At 40.8% G+C, this 19,203-nt stretch overlaps 1 protein-coding gene across 1 annotated transcript; it reads right to left on the reverse strand.

Moving 5' to 3' along the window:
* Positions 1 to 367: 367 nt before the first annotated feature.
* ZNF614 (zinc finger protein 614) lies at positions 368 to 3,886 on the reverse strand. Its single transcript, XM_049107987.1, has one exon. The coding sequence runs from the start codon at positions 3,564 to 3,566 to the stop codon at positions 1,806 to 1,808; it is 1,761 nt and encodes a 586-aa protein (XP_048963944.1). The 5' UTR covers positions 3,567 to 3,886; the 3' UTR covers positions 368 to 1,805.
* Positions 3,887 to 19,203: the final 15,317 nt, after the last annotated feature.

Here is a 19,203-nt window from a genome sequence, read left to right on the forward strand (position 1 = left end):
AACGAATTGAATCAAATCAAATTGAAAAGAATCATATCGGATCAAATCTTTTTTTTTTTTTTTTTTTTTTTTTTTTACTTTTTAAAAATTTATTTATTTATGAGAGACACAGAGAAAGAGAGAGAGAGAGAGAGGCAGAGACATAGAGAGAGAGAGGCAGGCTCCATGCAGGGAGCCTGATGTGGGACTTGATCTTGAGACCCTAGGATCACGCCCTGGGCCAAAGCCAGGCGCTTAACTGCTGAGCCACCCAGGTGTCCCTATGCTTCCTATTAATAAAAAATTATAAATTTGCATATAGTCAATATTGTAATAACTTTATGGAAAAATTATAAGATTATATAAATACAACACAAAATATATAAAATTCAATTGTAAAAATGATTTTTATAAATTCATACAATTATACAATTATACTGATAGCAAACAGGTAAGTGGTTATGAGAGGTAGGTTTGCATAAAGGATAGGAGCATAAAAAAGTATAATGAGGGAGTCTGTTGATTACAGCTTTGTATCATAGTTGTGGTATATGTAATAAAACTTAGAATTACAATATTAAAAAAAAACACATGAAAATCTAATGAAATCCAAATAAGGTTAAGGGTTTAGCTAATGGTATGTTACCAAAGTCATTTTCCTGGATTCAAAAATAAGATGTGGTTTATATAAATGTTTTTATTGGGAGACATTAGGTAAAGGATACCAAGGATCTCTGGACTATTTTGCAGTTTCTTGTAAGTTAAAATGATTCCAAATTAAACATTTTATAAAAATAAATTGGAAGGTGGTTTTATAAAATATTTGGTCATATTTATAAACTTAGTTAAGTACAAATACCTATTATTTTATAAATTTAAAACATTCAGTTTCCTTTTAAACTACCTCAATATGCTAAATTTACAATTAAGTTTAGAGCCAAGGAAAGGTAAAAAAAAATCATATAATACAGGGTAGTCCTAGAACACTCCACACAATACTCTGCATTGTATGTAATAATAAATATTAATCAGTGATGAGGAAGCAGACTACTTTTTAAAATATGGAATTGCTGAAAAAGACACTAGATGAAGGTTTCAAGTATCTTTTGAAAATGTACATCAGGTGAATTATCTGATTTCTAATGAGGTCTGATTTGTAACATTAAAAGCACTCCCAACATTTACCACTTTCACAGGACTTAATTCCTTCATGAGTTCTCGGATATTTGACTATAGGTACTCTCCAGTTAGCATGTTCATGAAGTTTTAATTTCTGTATCATTTCCTGACAAAACAAAGCAGAATGTATCACTGACATCCTGCCATAAAAGTTTTTCTCCAGTGTGAATTCTGACACAGAGGTCTTCTTTCTGGATAAAAGCTTTCCTATGATCATCATTTTTTAAAAAATCATATTTCTATAAACAATAAGCTCACTGATGATTTAGGACGATCCCTGATAATAAAGTCTACCTTCCCACTGAAGGCCTTCCTAGTCTCCGCATTCACAGAATCTGTATCAGTACACACTTTTCAGAATATAATAAAGCTAGAAAGTTTTGCTCAATGCATTTCCATGTTGAATGTATCGGTTTTTCAAACATGTTTTCACTGACAGAAAATATGAGGTAAGGATCACTAAAGGCACTATACCACTTTCACTGTAGCCACCAGATTTACCTCCTCGACAAGTTATCTCTGCAGGGCACACATCTGACAACCGGCAGTACTATGATCACATTCCAATCTCCTGGAAGCACGGATGGTTAATGAAGCCTTGGTTGCCGCAGGTCATCACATTCACAGGGATACTGTTTTGTAGGAGTTCACTCATAAGTAATGAGCTGTGACTCTGTGTTAAAGGAACTTCCAACCTGACTCAATCTACTCATTTCTTTGGTGTGCATTTTCTTATGTTTAACAAGGTTTGACAAGTGGGAGAAGGCTTTCTCACAATCACTACATCCATATGGTCTCTCTCCTGTATGAGTTCTTTGATGGACGTTGAGTACTGACTTTGTGGTAAAGGCTTTTCCACATTCATTGCACTCATAGGGTTTCTCTCCCGTGTGAATTCTCTGATGGGTAATGAGACCATATTTGTGAGAATACGACTTTCCACACTCAGTACACACAAATGGAGTCTTTCCTGTATGACATCTCTCATGTTGTATGAGGCATATCTTCTGGCTGAAGGCTTTACCACACTCACTGCATTCATAGGGTTTCTCTCCTGTGTGAGTCCGCTGATGTATAATCAGGGTACGCTTTGTGGTGAAGCCTTTTCCACATTGACTACATAAGTAAGACTTCTCTCCTGTGTGAGTTCGCTGATGTATAATGAGGGTGCGCTTTGTGGTGAAGCCTTTTCCACATTCACTACACATGTAAGATTTTTCCCCAGTATGAGATCGCTGATGTACGATGAGATTACTCTTCACGGTAAAGCCTTTTCCACATTCACTACATACATAGGGTTTCTCTCCAGTATGAGTTCGTTGATGTACAACAAGATAGCGCTTCATTGTGAAGCCTTTTCCGCATTCAGTGCATATATAGGGTTTCTCCCCTGTATGAGTTCGCTGATGCACAATGAGATTGCTCTTTACAGTGAAGCCTTTTCCACATTCGCTGCACACATACGGTTTCTCTCCACTATGAGTTCGTTGATGGGCAATCAGATAGCGCTTCATGGTGAAGCCTTTTCCACACTCACTGCATGTGTAGGATGTCTCTGTTGTTTGGGTTTGCTGAGGCACAGTGAGACTCCTCTTCACACTAGAGCCTTTTCTGTATTCACTGGTTATAAAGACTTTGTCTTGCGTAGGAGTTTTCTGATGTTTAGTGAACATGATATTTCTGGAGAAGGATCTACCACATGGATCACACCCATGGGGTTTTTCTCCTCTATGACTGCTCTGATGGTAAATGAGCTGAGACTTCCTAATGCAGGTTTTCTCACCTTCCATGCATGTATGGGGTTTCTCCATTTTATGCATCTTCTGATGCTTAAGGACTTGGAATTTAGTGCTGATATGTTTTGCATTTTCAAGGAATTGCATTCCAGAATACAAATGTTCGTGATTACCATGTAGAAAAGATTTCTCATCTCCATTAAACTCAGTGGCCTTCTTTATTTCATATTTTCTCTTCTGGTTAACTAAACTCAAACTTGATTTCAAAGCTTTTCTGCTTAAGTCAAACACATGATTTTGTGTTATGGCAAAATTTATTTTGCTCAGATGAACAGTATTTCTAAATGTACACTGTTCCCCATATCGTTGTGTGCTCTTAAGAAATCTGTGGTTTTGAGAGTCCTCTTGGAAATGACTATCAAGCTTCCCAAATCCTGTATGGGTTCTACTCTGGATTTCATCCTCTGTTATCCATGGCTCATCTCTGTGTTCCAACTTGGACAATGCATCTGGTTTGGTAGCCTGACACCCCACTGACACCAGGTTCCTATAGTTCTCCAACATCACGTCCCGGTACAGGTTCTTCTGGGCGGGGCCCAGGAGCTGCCACTCTTCCCAGGTGAAGTCCACAGCCACATCCTCCAGTGTCAGCGATTCCTGGGCTTTGATCATCTTCTGTGCTCATGAAACAGTGACATGGATTCTGTTTCTTGTCTCTTCTGCATCTGCCACAAAGTTCTTGAAGTCAGAAATCTTGGTGTCCACTTGAAGTTGTCCCTAGAAGCAATGATTTCCAAGTCCTAGTACTTCTTTCTTCCCTCATTCCTTCACTCGATCACTCTTGCTCTGGGAGACCTGGAACCTGCGGGCTGAACCCGAACCTCCACAGAGGCTGAACGCAGCGACGAAAAGCCCCCAACGTCCATAGCCACTTCCTGTCCGGATGCGCTTCCTCGCAGCACCTAGGAACTCGGATCCACCGAGACCAGCGAATCCCGGATCAAATCTAAAAGAATCGAATCGAATCAAAAAGAATCGAATCGAATTGATTCGAATCGAAAAGAATTGAATCGAATTGAATCAAATCGAAAAGAATCGAATCGAATGGAATTGAATCGAATCGAATTGAATCAAAAAGAATCAAATTGAATCGAATTGAATCAAAATGAATCGAATAGATTTGAATTGAAACGAATCGAAAAATATCAAAACAAATCGAATCAGATCGAGTGGAAAAGAAGTGAATCATATCAAAAAGAATCGAATCGAATCAAACTGAATCGAAAAGAATCGAATAGATCAAATCAAAAAGAATCAAATCGATTCGAAATGAATCGAGTAGAATTGAATCGAAGTGAATAGAATCGAATTGAAAAGAATCGAATCAAAACGAAAAGAATCGAATCGAATCGATCGAAAAGATCGAATTGAAAAGAATCGAATTGAATCGAATCAAATCGAAAACAATCGAATTGAATTGTATCGAATCAAAAACAATCAAATCGAATCAAATTGAAAAGAATAGAATCGTATTTAATTGAATCGAAAAGAATCGAATCTAATTGAAAAGAATCGAATCAGCACGAATCGAATCAAATCGAAAAGATTCGTATCGAATCAAATTGAATGGAAAAGAATCCAATCGAACATAATCGAATCGAATTGAAAAGAACTGAATCGAAAAGAATCGAATCGAAACGAAAAGAAAGGAATCGAATTGAATCGAAAAGAATCGAATGGTATCATTGAATCGAAAAGAATCGAATCATATTGAATTGAATTGAAAAGAATCACATCGAATAGAACTGAAAAGAATCGAATCGAATCGAAAAGAATCGAATCGTATCGAATCAAATCGAAAAGAATCGAATCGAATACATCGAAAAGAATCGAATCGAATCGAAAAGAATCGAAATGAATTGAAAAGAATTGAATCGAATTGAAAAGATTCGAATCGAATTGAATCGAATGTAATCGAATTGAAAATAATGAATTCGCATCGAATCGAATCGGAAATAATCGAATTGAATTGAAAAGATTCGAATCGAATCGAAAATAATCTAAACTAATCCAATCGAATCAAATCGAAAATAATCGAACCGAATCGAACCGAATAATCGAAAATAATCGAACCGAATCGAACCGAATTGAATCTAAAATAATCGAATCGAATCGAACCGAATTGATTCGAAAGTAATCGAATCGAATCGAATCGAAAATAATCGAATCGAATTGAATCAAATTGAATCGAAAATATTTGAATCGAATCGAATCAAAAATAATCGAACCGAAACAAATCAAATTGAATCGAAAATAATCGATTCGAATCGAACCGAAATGAATCGAAAATAATCGAATCGAATGCAATCAAATCGAATCAAAAATAATCAAATTAATTTGAATTGAATCGAAAATAATTGCATCGATCGAATTGAATCAAAAATAATCGATTCGCTTCGAATCAAATCGAAAATAATCCAATCGAATTGAATCGAAAATAATCGAATCGAATAGAAAATAATCAAATAGAATCGAAAATAATCGGATCGAAAAGAATCGAATTGATTCGAATTGAAAATAACCGAATCAAATCGAAAAGAACCGAATCGAATCAAATCGAATCAAAAATAATCGAATCGAATCAAATCGAATTGAAAATAATCGATTCTCATCGAATCGATTCGAATAGAAAATAATCGAATTGAACCGAAATGAATCGAATCAAATAAAAAATAATTGAATCGATTTGAATAAAAAATAATCGAATCTAATGCAATCAAATCGAATCGAAAATACTCGAATAGAATCAAATTGAATCAAAAATAATCGAATCGAATCGATAAGAATCGAATTAAATCGAATCGAAAAGAATCGAATCAAACCATCGAATTGAGTCGAATCAAAAAAAATTGAATCGAATCGAAAAGAATCAAATTGAATCGAATCGAATCGAATTGAAAAGAATCGATCAAATCAAAAAGAATCGAATCGAATTGAAAAGAATCGAATTGAATCGAATCGAATTGAATTGAATTGAATCGAATTGAATCGAAAACAATCGAATCGAATCGAAAAGAATCGAATCGAATCGAAAAGAATAGAATTGATTCGAAAAGATTCTAATCGAATTGAATCAAATCGAAAAGAATCGAATCAAATCGAAAAAAATCGAATCGAATCGAAAAGAATCGAATCGAAACGAAAGATTTGAATCGAATTGAATCGAATCGAAAGGAATCGAATTGAATCAAAAAATCAAATTGAATCGAAAAGAATAGAATCGAATCGAAGAGAATCGAATCGAAAAGAATAGAATCGAATCGTATTGAAAAGAATCGAATCAAATCGAATGGAAAAGAATTGAATCGAATCGAAAAAAATCGAGTCGAATTGAAAAGAATCGAATCGTAAAGAATCGAATTGAATCGCATCGAAAAGATTTGAATCGAATCGAACTGAAAAGAATCGAATTGAAACGAATCGAATCAAAAAGACTCGAATCGAATCGAAAAGAAGCGAATCGAATCAAATTGAATCAAATAGAAAAGAATCTATCTAATCGAAAAGAATCGAATCGATAAGAAACGAATTGAAAGAATTGAATCGAATCGAATCGAAAAATAATTGAATCAAATCGAATCGAATCGAAAAGAATCGAATCGAATCAAATCCCTAACCCTAACCCCTAACCCCTAAGCCCTAACACTAAACCTATCCTAACCCTAACCCTTAACCCTAACCCTAACCCTAACCCCTAACTCTAACCCTAACCCTACCCCGAACACTAACCCTAAACTTAACCCGTACCCTAACCAAACCCATACCCTAACCCTAACAGGTACACTAACACTAACCTGTACCACAACGCTAACCCATACCCTAACCCTTACCCTAACCCGTACCCTAACCCTAAGCCCGTAACCTAACCCGTACACTAACCCATCCCCTAACCCTAACCCTAACCAGTACTCTAACACTAACCCGTACCCTAACCCGTACCCTAACCCGTATCCTAACCCTAACCCTAACACGTACCTAACCATAACCCTAACCCTAACCCCTAACCCTAACCCTAAACCTAACACCTAACCCTAACCCTAAACCCTAACCCCTAACCCTAACTCTAAACCAAAACCTAGCCCTAACCCCTAACCCTAACCTTAACCCCTACCCCGAACCCTAACCTGAACCCCTAAAAACTAACCCTAAACCTAACCCTAACCCTTAACCCTAAACCTTAACTCTAACCCAAACCCTAACCCTAATCCTAACACTAAATCAAATGCAAACCTAAACCCTAACCCTAACCTTAACCCCTAACCTTAACCCTAACACTAACACTAACCCTAACACCTAACCCCTAACCCTAGCCCTACCCCCTAACTCCTAACCCCTAACCCTACCACTAACCATAACCCTTAACACTAACCCTTAATCCTAACCCTACCCCTAACTCCTAACCTCTAACCCTAACCCTCTCCTTAACCCTTAAACCTAACCCTAACCCTAAACCTAACCTGAACCCCTAACCCTAACCCCTAACCTAACCCTAACCCTTCACCCTAACCCTAACACTAACCCTAACCCCTAACTCTAAACCTAACCCTAAAGCTAATCTGAAACCTAACCCATAAACTAACCTGTACCCTAACCCTAACACTCACCCATAACCTAAACCTAACCTTAACCTGTACCCTAACTCTAACCCGTACCCTGAACCTAACCCTAACCCTAAACCATACCCTAACCCTTACCCTAACCCTAACCCTATCCCGTACAGTAACCCTACCCCTAACCCTTACACTAACCCTAACCCATACCCTAACCCTAAACCACACCCTATCCCTAATCTGTACCCTAACCCAAACCCTAACCCTAAAACATACCCTAACCCCAACTCTAACCCGTACACTAACCCAAACCCGTATCCTAACCCTAACCCGTACCCTAACCTAACACGTAACCTAAATCTAACCCTGACCCTAACCCAAACAATACCCTAACCCTAATCCTAACCTGTGCCCTAACCCTTACGCTAACCCCAACCCTAACGCTAACCCATACACTAACCCTAAATGGTACCCTAACTCTAACCCTAACCCGTACCCTAATCTTAACCCTAAAACTAACCCTAACCAGTACCCTAACCCTATACCATACCCTACCCTAACCCTAACCATAAACCGTACCCTAACACTAAAACTACCCCTAAACCTAACCCTAACTCTAATCATAACCCTAACCCTATCTCTAAACCTAACCCTAACCCTAACCTAACCATAACCCTAACCCTAACTGTATCCCTAACACGTAAACTAACCCTAACCCTAACCCTAAGCCTAACCCATAAACTAAACCTAACCCTGACCCTAACCCTAAACAGTACCTTAACCTTAACATGTACCTTAACCCAAACCCTAACCCTAAACCTAACCCTAAGCCATACCCTAAACCTAACCCTAACCCAAACCCTAACCAAACCCCTAACCCTAACCCCTAACCCCTAAAACGAACCTGAACCCCTAACCCCTAACCCTAACCCTTAACCCTAACCCTTAACCATAACCCTAACCCTAGCCCTAACCCTAACCCAAACCCTAAACCTAACTCCTAACACTAACCCTAACCCACCCTAACTCTAAACTTACCCGACCCTAACCATAACCACAACCCGTACCCTCACACTAAAACTACCCCTAACCTAACCCTAACACTAATCATAACCCTAACCTTATCTCTAACCTAACCCTAACCCTAACCCTAACCTAAACCTAAACCTCACCCTAACCCTATCCTTAACACGTAAACTAACCCTAACCCTAACCCGTAAACTAAACCTAACCCTAACCCTAACCCTAAACAGTACCCTAACCCTAACCCTAATGTGTACCTTAACCCTAACCTTAACCCTAAACCTAACCCTAAGCCGTACCCTAACCCTAACCCTAACCAAAACCCATACCCTAACTCTAACTCTCCCGGACCCTAAACCTAACCCGTACCCTAACCCTAACCCTAATCCGTACCCTAACCCGTACCGTGACCCTAAACCTAACACGAACCCTAACACTAACCCGTAACCGTACCCGTACTCTAACCCATAAACAAACCCATACTCTACCCCTAACCCTAACCTGAACCCGTACCCTAAGCCTAACCCTATCCCCAGCCCTAACCCTAACCCGTTCCCTACCCTAACCCTAAATGTATCCCATACCCTAACCTGAACCCTAACCCTAACCCATAACCTAACCCTAACCCTAACCCTATCCCATAACCTAAAACTAACAATATACCTAACCCTAAACAGTACCCTAACCCTAGCCCTAACCCTAAACCCTAACCCTACCCCTAACCCTAACACTAACCGAAACCTAACCCTAACACTAACCCTAATCGTAACCTACCCTAACCCTAACCCGTACCCTAACCCGTACCCTAACCCAAACCCTAACACTAACCCTAAACCTAACCCTATCCTGTACCCTAACCCGAACCCTAAACCTAACCCTAACCCGTACTCTAAACCTAACCCAAACCCTAACCGTTACCAGTACCCTAACCCATACCTTAACCCATACTGTAATCCATACCATATCTCTAAACCGTACCCTAACCCTAACCCTAACCCTAATCTGTACCCTAAACCTAAGCCTAAACCGAACCCTAATCATAACCCTAACACTAACCCTAACCCGTAGCCTAACCCTAACCAGAACCCTAAACATAACCCGAACTCTAACTCTAACCCTAACCCGTACTCTAACCCTAACCGTAACCCTAACCTGTAACCTAACCCTAACCCTAAACCTAAGGCTAAACAGTACCCTAAACCTAACCCTATCCCATACACTAACCCTAAACCTAACCCTAAACCTAACCTTAACCCGTACCCTAATCCTAACCCATACCCTAACGCTTACCCTAACCCTCACCCGTACCCTAACCCAAACTCTAACCAGTACCCTAACCCTAAATTTACCCCAACCCTAAACCTAACGAAACCCAATCCCCAATCCTAACCCTAACCCTAACCTAATCCTAACCTTAACCTTTACCCTATCCCTAATCCTAACCCATCACCTAACCCTAACCCTAACCCTAAACAGTACCCTAAATTTAACACTAACCTGTACCCTAACCCTAACCCTAACCATAAACCTAACCCTAACCCGTACCCTAACCCTAACACTAACACTAACCCGTACACTAATCCGTAACCTAACCCGTAACCAAACCCTAACCCTAACTCTAATCCTAACCCATAGCCTACCCCTTACCCTGAAACTACCCCTAACCCTAACCTGAACCCTAACCCTAACCCTAACCATAAACCTAACCCTAAGCTTAAACAGGACCCTAACCCTAACCCTAACCCGTAACCTAACTCAAACTTTACAGCATTGGAAGTCAGGTCGTTCCATGAATAAAGCTCTACTGCACCTGGAGACACAACCTTGAAGCCTGCAGCTTGCCCCTTGCGTCCCATGAGCTTCTGACAAACATGTCTAGTGAGGATGTTCGTAAGCTCCATCTGCAGGCAGTGTGGAACTGGGAAGGACCGCGTGTCAGCTCACTCTGCAGAAGGAAGTTCTCCAGAGAGACAGCTTTCAACTAGGTACTCAGGTTTGGAAGTTAGTATGTAGCTCCCTTCTGAGGGAGGAATTACTCAGAAGTTGTTGGATTGGGCTAGGAGACACTTGCCTCTCACAAAACTTGTGTCCCGTATCGAACGACGTCCTTTCGAAGTGAAAGGTACAGGCGGTCAGCACGTGGAGGAACAAGCCATAAGCTCATCCAAAGGAGTGTGCATCACTTGGAGGCAGGTGTCCGGTAGTCACGAAATTGACAATGCAGACACTTGGTTCTCACTCCGCTACTGTCCCGCATAGAAGAGAATGCTGTGGAAGCGATCCGTACAGGCCGTCAGATTGTGGGAGGTACAGGCCATAAGCTCAACTCTGAGAAGCGTGTATGCTTTGCAGGCAGATGTCTGCTAGCCACTCTTTTATGGGAGTTAGAACCAGCTACACTTTAATTGAATAAGGCTGTTGGAAATCGCTGTATTGAACTCAGTTACATGTGACTACAAGCCTGAAACGTCTAAATGCTATTCACAACCTCTTCCAGCACCTAACATAAGGATGTTAGGACCTATGTCTACAGGCAGTCAGGTTACGGGAGGGTCCTGCCCTCACCTCAACTCTCACAAGGAAGCATGTCTAGAAGCCAGCTTTCAACTAGCTGCATTCTTCTGGCCCTGAGAACGCAGCAGTATTCTAACTCAGGAGGTTCCAAGTATACCACTCTACTTCACCTGGAGACACCTTCCAGGCCTGCATTATTCCACTTGCATCTCACAAGCTTCTGACAAGCGTCTCTGGTGAAGACGTTGGAAACACATTCTGCAGGCAGTGTGGAACTGTGAGGGACTGCGTGTGAGCTCAACTCTCGGATGTAAGTTGCCGTTGGATGCAGGGTTCAATTAGCTAGTATGGAACTTAGTATGTAGCACCAGTCTAAGACAGGAATTACTAGGAAATCGCAGGATTGAGCTTGGAGGCACTACTCTTGTGGGCCTCACCTGGACGAGGTGACTGGTTCTCACCTGGGACTCACTTGGACCTGATAACTTGACTCCACACTTTGGCCTCACCTGGCCCTGATGACACTGGGCCCCACCTAGGCCTCAATCTGGACTTGGTGACTGTGGTCCCCACCTGGGTCTCACTAGGACCTGGTGACTCTCGTTCCCACATGAACCACACCTGGACGTGGTGACTGTGGTGTCCTTCTAGACTCACATTTACCTGGTGACTCCGGTCGCCACCAGGGCCTCACCTGGATCTGGTGACTCTGTCCTGCAGGTTGGCCTCACCTGGACCTGGTGAGTGGGGTTGCCACCTGGGCCTCACCCATACCTGGTGACTCAGGTCCCCACGTGGGCCTCACTTGGACCTGGTGAATCTGGTCCTTACCTGGTCCTCGCATGGACCTAGCGATTCTGGTCACCACCTGGGCCTCACCTGGTCCTGGTGAATCTGGTCCCCATCTGGGCCTCACCCAGTCCTGGTTACTTTGTTCCCCACCTGGACCTGATTGCTGTGGACTCCTTCTTGGCCTCACCTGGAACTGTTGACTCTGATCCTATCTGGGCCTCACCCAGATCTGGTGACTCTGGTCCTCACCTGGGCATCATCGGGACATGGTTCCTCTGCATGGCCTGCAGGTTGGCCTCACCTGTACCTGGTAACTCTTGTCCTCACTTTGGCCTCTTCTGTACCAGTTGACTCTGGCCCCACCTGGGCCTCACCTGGAACGGGAGACTCTGATCCACAGCAGCATGCCTCGAAATCACCTTTCCACTAGCTGCGTTCGTATAGCCGTGAGAATGTAGCTACATTGTAAGTCAGGAGGTTCCATGTATACCGCTCTACTGCACCTAGAGACACAAGCATTGAAGTCTGCAGCTAGCTCCTTTTGTCCTATGAGCTTCTGACCAACACGTCTAGTGAGGATGTTCGAAATTTCATCTGAAGGACATGAGGAACTGTGAGGGACTGGGGGTGAGCTCAAGTCTCAGAAGAAAGTACCCTTTGGACACTGCGTTCCACTAGCTTCTCATGTATGGAACTTACTATGTAGCACCAATCATAGAGAGCAGTTCCTCACATATCTCTGGATTGGGCTTGAGACACTAGTCGTGTGGGCCGACACCTTCCACTAACCTCTCACAACCCTTCTGTCACGATTCAAGCCTAGGCCTGATAGGAGTGAAGTGTACCTGCAGTCAGCATGTGGAAGGTACAGGGCATAAGTTCAACTCTCAGAAGTGTGTATGCTTTACAGGCAGATGTCTGCTAGACACTTATTGATGGGAGCTAGAACCGAGGTACACTCTAATTAAATAAGGACGTTGGCAATCGCTGCATTGAACTCAGATACACGTGAGTTCAGGCCTGTCGCTTCCACATGCTTTTCACAAAACCTCTTCCAGCACCTAACATAAAGATGCTAGGACCTAAGTCTACAGGCAGTCAGGATGCGGGACGGTCCTGTCCTGACCTCAGCTCTTACAAGGAAGCATGCCTAGAAGTCAGCTTTCAACGAGCTGCGTTCTTATGGCAGTGAGAATGTAGCAGTATTCTAATTCAGGAGGTCCAAGATTACCACTCTACTGCACCTGGAGACACCTTCCAGACCTGCATTATTCCACTTGCGTCTCACAAGCTTCTGACAAACGTCTCTGGTGAAGATGTTCAAAACTCATTCTGCAGGCAGTGTGGAACTGTGAGGGACTGGGTGTGAGCTCAACTATCAGAAGAGAGATGCTTTTGGACTCGGGGTTCAGCTAGCTTCTCACGTATGGAACTTAGTATGTAGCACCTGTCTAAGACAGGAATTACTAGGAAATCACTGGATTGAGCTAGGAGGCACTAGTCTTGTGTGCCGGGACTTTCCACTTACCTCTTACAACACTTCAGTCACGCATCGGGCCTAGGCCTGTTAGCAGCGAAGTGTACCTGCAGGCAGGATGTGAGAAGTACAGGCCATAAGCTCAACTCTCAAAAGTGTGTACGCCTTGAGAGGCAGATGTCTGCTACCCACTCGTACATGGGAGTTAGAAACTAGCTACACTCTTTGAAGAAGGCTGTTTGAAATCGCTGTATTCAACTCAGATGATCATGAGTACAAGCCTGACACTTCCACATGCATTTTGCTGCCCTCTCCCAGCACCTAACATAAGGATATTAGCAGTTACGTCTACGGGCAGGCAGGATGTGGGAGGGTCCTGCCATGAGCTCAGCTCTCAGAAGGAAGCATGCCTTGAAGCCAGCTTTCTACTAGCTTCTTCTGATGGCTGTGAGAACGTAGCAGCATTGTAAGGGGGGATGTTCCATGAATACCGCTCCACTGCACCTGGAGACACAACCATTGAAGCCTGCAGCTGGCCCTTGCGTCCCATGAGCTTCTGACAAACATGTCTAGTGAGGATGTTCGTAACTGCATCTGCAGGCAGTATGGAACTGCGAAGGACCGTGTGTCAGCTCATCTCGCAGAAGGCAATTCGCCAGAGAGATAGCTTTCAGCTAGGAACTCAGGTTTGGACGTTAGTATGTAGATCCCACCTGAGGGAGGAATTCCTAGAAAGTTGCTGGAAAGAAGTAAGGGACACTTGCCTCTTGCAAAACTTGCATCCCGTATCGAACGAAATCCTTTGGAAGTGAAGCGTACAGGCGGTCAGCAGGTGGGAGGTACAAGCCAAAAGTTCAATCCAAAGGAGTGTGCATGCCTTGGAGGCAGCTGTCCGATAGGTGCGAAATTGACAAGGGAGAGACTCGGTTTTCACTCCGCTACTGTCCCGCATAAAACAAAATGCGGTGGAAGAGGAACGTACAGGCAGTCAGGATGGGAGAGGTACAGGCCACAAGCTCAACTCTCAGAAGTGTGTATGCTTTACAGGCCGATGTCTGCTAGACACTTATTGAGGCGAGGTATACCCGAGCTACACTCTAATGGTTCAAGGACGTTGGCAAACGCTGTATGGAACTCAGATACACGTGAGTACAGTCCTGACACTTCCACTTGCATTTCTCCAAACTCTCCCAGCACCTAAAATAAGGATGTTAGCAGCTACGACTACGGGCAGGCAGGATGCGGGAGGGTCCTGCCCTGAGCTCAGCTTTCAAAAGGAGGCATGCCTCGAAGCCAGCTTTCTACTAACTGCGTTCTGATGGCCATGAGAACGTGGCAGCATTGTAATTCAGGATGTTCCATGAATACCGCTTTACTGCACCTGGAAACACAACCTTGAAGTCTGCAGCTTGCCCTTGTGTCCCATGAGCTTCTGACAAACATGTCTAGTGAGGATGTTTGTATCTGTATCTGCAGGCAGTGTGGAACTGGGAAGGACCACGTTTCAGTTCATCTCCTAGAGGGAAGCTCCCCAGAGACAGAGCTTTAGCTAGTAACTCAGGTTTGGAAGTTAGTATGTAGCTCCCATCTGAGGGAGGATTTCCTCAGAAGTTGCTGGATTGAACGAAGACACATTTGCCTCTCAAAAAACTTGCATCCCATATCGAACGAAATCCTTTGGAAGCAAAGTGTACAGGCGGTAAGCTTGTGGGAGGTTCAAGTCCTACACTCAATCCAAAGGAGTGTGCATGCCTTGGAGGCAGCTGTCTGCTAGGCACGAAATTGACAAGGCACACTTGGTTCTCACTCCGCTACTCTCACGTAATCAATGAAATGCTGTGGAAGCAGAACGTACAGGGAGTCAGGATGGGGGAGGGTCAGGCCATAAGCTCACCTCTCAGAAGTGTGTATGCTTTGCAGGCCGATGTCTGCTAGACACTTATCAAGGCGAGGTATACCCGAGCTACACTCTAATTAAACAAGGATGTTGGCAATCGCTGTATTGAACTCAGATACACGTGAGTATAGTCCTAACACTTCCACTTGCATTTCTCCATCCTCTCCCAGCACCTCACGTAAGGATGTTAGCAGCTATGACTATGGGCAGGCAGGATGCTGGAGGGTCCTGCCCTGAGCTCTGCTCTCACAAGAGACCATGCCTAGAAGCCAGCTTTCAACTAGCTGTGTTCTAATGGCCGTGAGACCATAGCAGTCTTCTAACTCAGGAGGTACGAAGAATACCACTCCACTGCACCGGGAGGCGCCTTCCAGGCCTGCATTATTCCACTTGCATCTCACAAGCTTCTGAGAAACGTCTCTGGTGAAGATGTTCAAAACTCATTCTACAGGCAGTGTGGAAATGTGAGAGATTGGGTGTGAGCTCAACTCTCAGAATAGTGATGCTTTTGGACTCGGTGTTCAGCTAGCTCTCACGTATGGAACTTAGTCTGTAGCAGCTGTCTAAGACAGGAATTACTAGGAAATCGCTGGCTTGAGCTTGGAGGCACTAGTCCTGTGTGCGGGGACTTTCCACTTACCTCTCACAATACTTCCATCACGCATCGATCCTAGGCCTGTTAGCAGCGAAGTGTACCTGGAGGAGGATGTGGGAAGTACAGGCCATAAGCTCAACTTTCAAGAGTGTGTATGCCTGGGAGGCAGATGTCTGCTACCCACTCGTACATGGGAGTTAGAAACTAGCTACACTCTTTGAAGAAGGTCGATTTGAAATCGGTATATTCAACTCAGATAATCGTGAGTACTGGCCTGACACTTCCACATGCAAATCGAATCGAAAGAAAAAGAATCCCATCGAATAGAATTGAAGAGAACGATTCGGAAACTATCGTATCGAAACGAAAAAAATTGAATTGAATCCAATCGAATCGACAAGGTTCAAATCGCATCGAATTGAAAAGAATCGAATCGAATCGAATTGAAATAAATTGAAACAAATCAAATAAAAAAGAATCAAATAGAAAAAAATCGAATAAAAAAATGAATCGAATCGTATCGAAAAGAATCTAATCGAATCGAAAGGAATCGAATCGAAAAGAATTGAATCGAAAAGTTTCGAATCGAATCAAATTGAATCAAAAAGAATCTAATCGAACCGAAAAGATTCGAATGAAATAAAAAGGAAACGAATTAAAAAGAATCAAATCAAATCAAATCAAAAAGAATCAAATCTATTCAATTCGAAAACAATCGAATCTAAATGAATCGAGTCGAAAGGAGTGGAATTGAAAAGAATCGAATCGTTTAGAAAAAAAGGAATCGAATTGAATCAAATCAAATAGAAAATAATCGAATCGAATTGAAAAGAATAGGAAAGAACCGAATTGAATCATATTGAAAAGAATCATATCGAATCATAAAGAATCGAATCGAATTAAATTGAAAAGAATCGAATCGAATCGAAAAGAATCGAATCGAATTGAAAAGAATCAAATCCAAAATAATCAAATCGAAGAGTCGAATCGAATAAAATCAAATCGATTCAAAAAAACCAAATCGAAGAGACTCAAAAAGAATCGAGTCGAATCGAATCAAAAAGAATCAAATTGAATAAAAAAGAATCGAATCGAAAAGAATCGATTCAAATCAATTTGAAAAGAAAGACATTCGAATAGAAAAGACTCGAATCGAAAAGAATCGAATTGAATCGAACCTAAAAGAATTGAATTGAAAAAAATCGATTCGAATGGAATCAAAAACAATAGAATCGAATCAAATCGATTCAAAAAGAAAGCAATTCGAATCGAACAAACTCGAATCGAAAAGAATCGAATCGAATAGAAAAAAATCGAATCAAATCGCACCGAATCAAAAGAATCAAATCGAATGGAATTGAAAAGTATCGAATAGAAGAGAATCGATTTGAAAAGAATCGAATCAAATCAAATTGATAGAAAAGAATCGAATCGAATTGAATCGAAAAGAATCGAATCAAATCGGAAAGAATCGAATCGAATCAAAAAGAATCAAATCGAATCGAATCGAAAAGAACTGAATCGCATCAAATCGAAAAGAATCGAATTGAAAAGAATCGAATAGAATAGATTCAAATTGAATTGAATCGAATCGTAATAACTGAATTGAATCGAAAAGGATGAATCGAATCAAATCGAAAAGAATCGAATCGAAATCAAATCGAATCAACTTGAAAAGTATCGAATCTAATAGATTCAAATCGAATCAAATAAAAAAGAATCGAATCGAATCGAAAAGAATTGAATTGAATCAATTCGAATCAAAAAGAATCAAAAGGAATCAAATCGAAAAGAATTGAATCAAATCCAATAAAAAGTATCGAAACAAATCGAATGAAAAAGAATCGAATCAAATCACAAAAATCGAATTGAACTGAAAAGAAAAGAATCGAATCGAATCGAAAAGAACCGAATCGAATCAAATCGAAAAGAATCGAATTGAAAGGAATCTAATTAAATAGATTCATATCGAATCGAATCGAAAAGAATTGAATCGAATCTAAAAGAATCAAATCGAATTGAATCAAAAAGTATCAAATTGAATTGAAAAAAAAGAATCGAATCTAATCTAAAAGAATCGAATCGAATCGAAACAAATTGAAAAGATCGTATGGAATCGAATAGAAAAGAATCAAATCAAATCGAATCAAATCCATTCGAAAAGAAAGGAATTCGAAATGAAAAGACTCGAATCGAAAAGAATCGAATCGACGCAATTCGAAAAAAATCGAATCGAATCGCATGGAATAAAAGAATCAAATCGAATGGAAGTGTAAAGAATCGAAAATAATCGAATCGAATCGAAAAGAATTCAATCGAATCGAAATGAAAGATTCAAATCGAATCAAATCGAAAAGAAACAAATTGAAAACTATCGAATCAAATCGAAAAAAATTGAATCGAATCGAATCGCATTGAAAAATATCCAATGGAATCGAATTGAAAAGAATTGAATCGAATCAAATCGAAAAGAATCGAATCGTTTGGAAATGAAAGGAATTCAAATCGAAAAGACTCGAATCGTAAGATTCGAATCGAATTGAATCAAAAAGAAACGAATCAAAAACTATCAAATCGAAACGAAAAAAATTGAATCGAATCGAATCGAAAAGAATCAAATCAAATCGAAAAGGATCAAATTGAATCGTATCGAATAGAAAAGAATCAAATCAAATTGAAAAGAATCGAATCGAATTGAATCGAAAAGAATCGAAAAAATCTAATAGAAAAGAATCGAATCGAATCAAAAATATCGAATCGAATGGAAAAGAATCGAATCGAATCGAAGAGAATTGAGTGGAAAAGAATCGAATCGAATTGAATCGAAAGGAATCGAATCGAATCGAAAAGAATCGATCGAAAAGAATCGAATCGAATAAAAAAATCGAATCGAAAAGAATCGAATTGAATCGAATGGAATCGAAAATAGAAAATTATCGATTCGAATCAAAAAGAATCAACTCGAATCGAATCGAAAAGAATCGAATCGAATCAAAAAGAACCAAATCGAATCAAATCGAAAAGAATCGAATTGAAAAGAATCTAATCAAATAGATTCAAATCGAATTGAATGGAATCGAATAGAATCGAATCAAATCGAAAAGAATCGAATCGAATTGAAAAAAATTGAATTGAATCCAATCTAAAAGAATTGAATCGAAAAAATCGATTCTAATGGAATCAAAAAGAATCGGATCGAATCAAATCGATTCAAAAAGAAAGGAATTCGAATCGAATTGAATTGAAAAGAATCGAATAGATTCGAATCGAATCGAATCGAAAAAATTCGAAATGAATCTAATCAGATTGAATGGAAAAGAATCGAATCGAATCAAAAAGAATTGAATCGAATCGAACCGAATCGAAAATAATCGAATAGATCAAATCAAAAAGAATTGATG

Source organism: Canis lupus, unplaced genomic scaffold (assembly GCF_003254725.2).
Source record: "Canis lupus dingo isolate Sandy unplaced genomic scaffold, ASM325472v2 SANDYSCAFF087, whole genome shotgun sequence".
NCBI classification, from domain to species: domain Eukaryota; kingdom Metazoa; phylum Chordata; class Mammalia; order Carnivora; family Canidae; genus Canis; species Canis lupus.

Bases quoted from the DNA above. Each gene is read 5' to 3' on its own strand.
- ZNF614 (XM_049107987.1), bottom strand. From the start codon at position 3,566: ATGATCAAAGCCCAGGAATCGCTGACACTGGAGGATGTGGCTGTGGAC.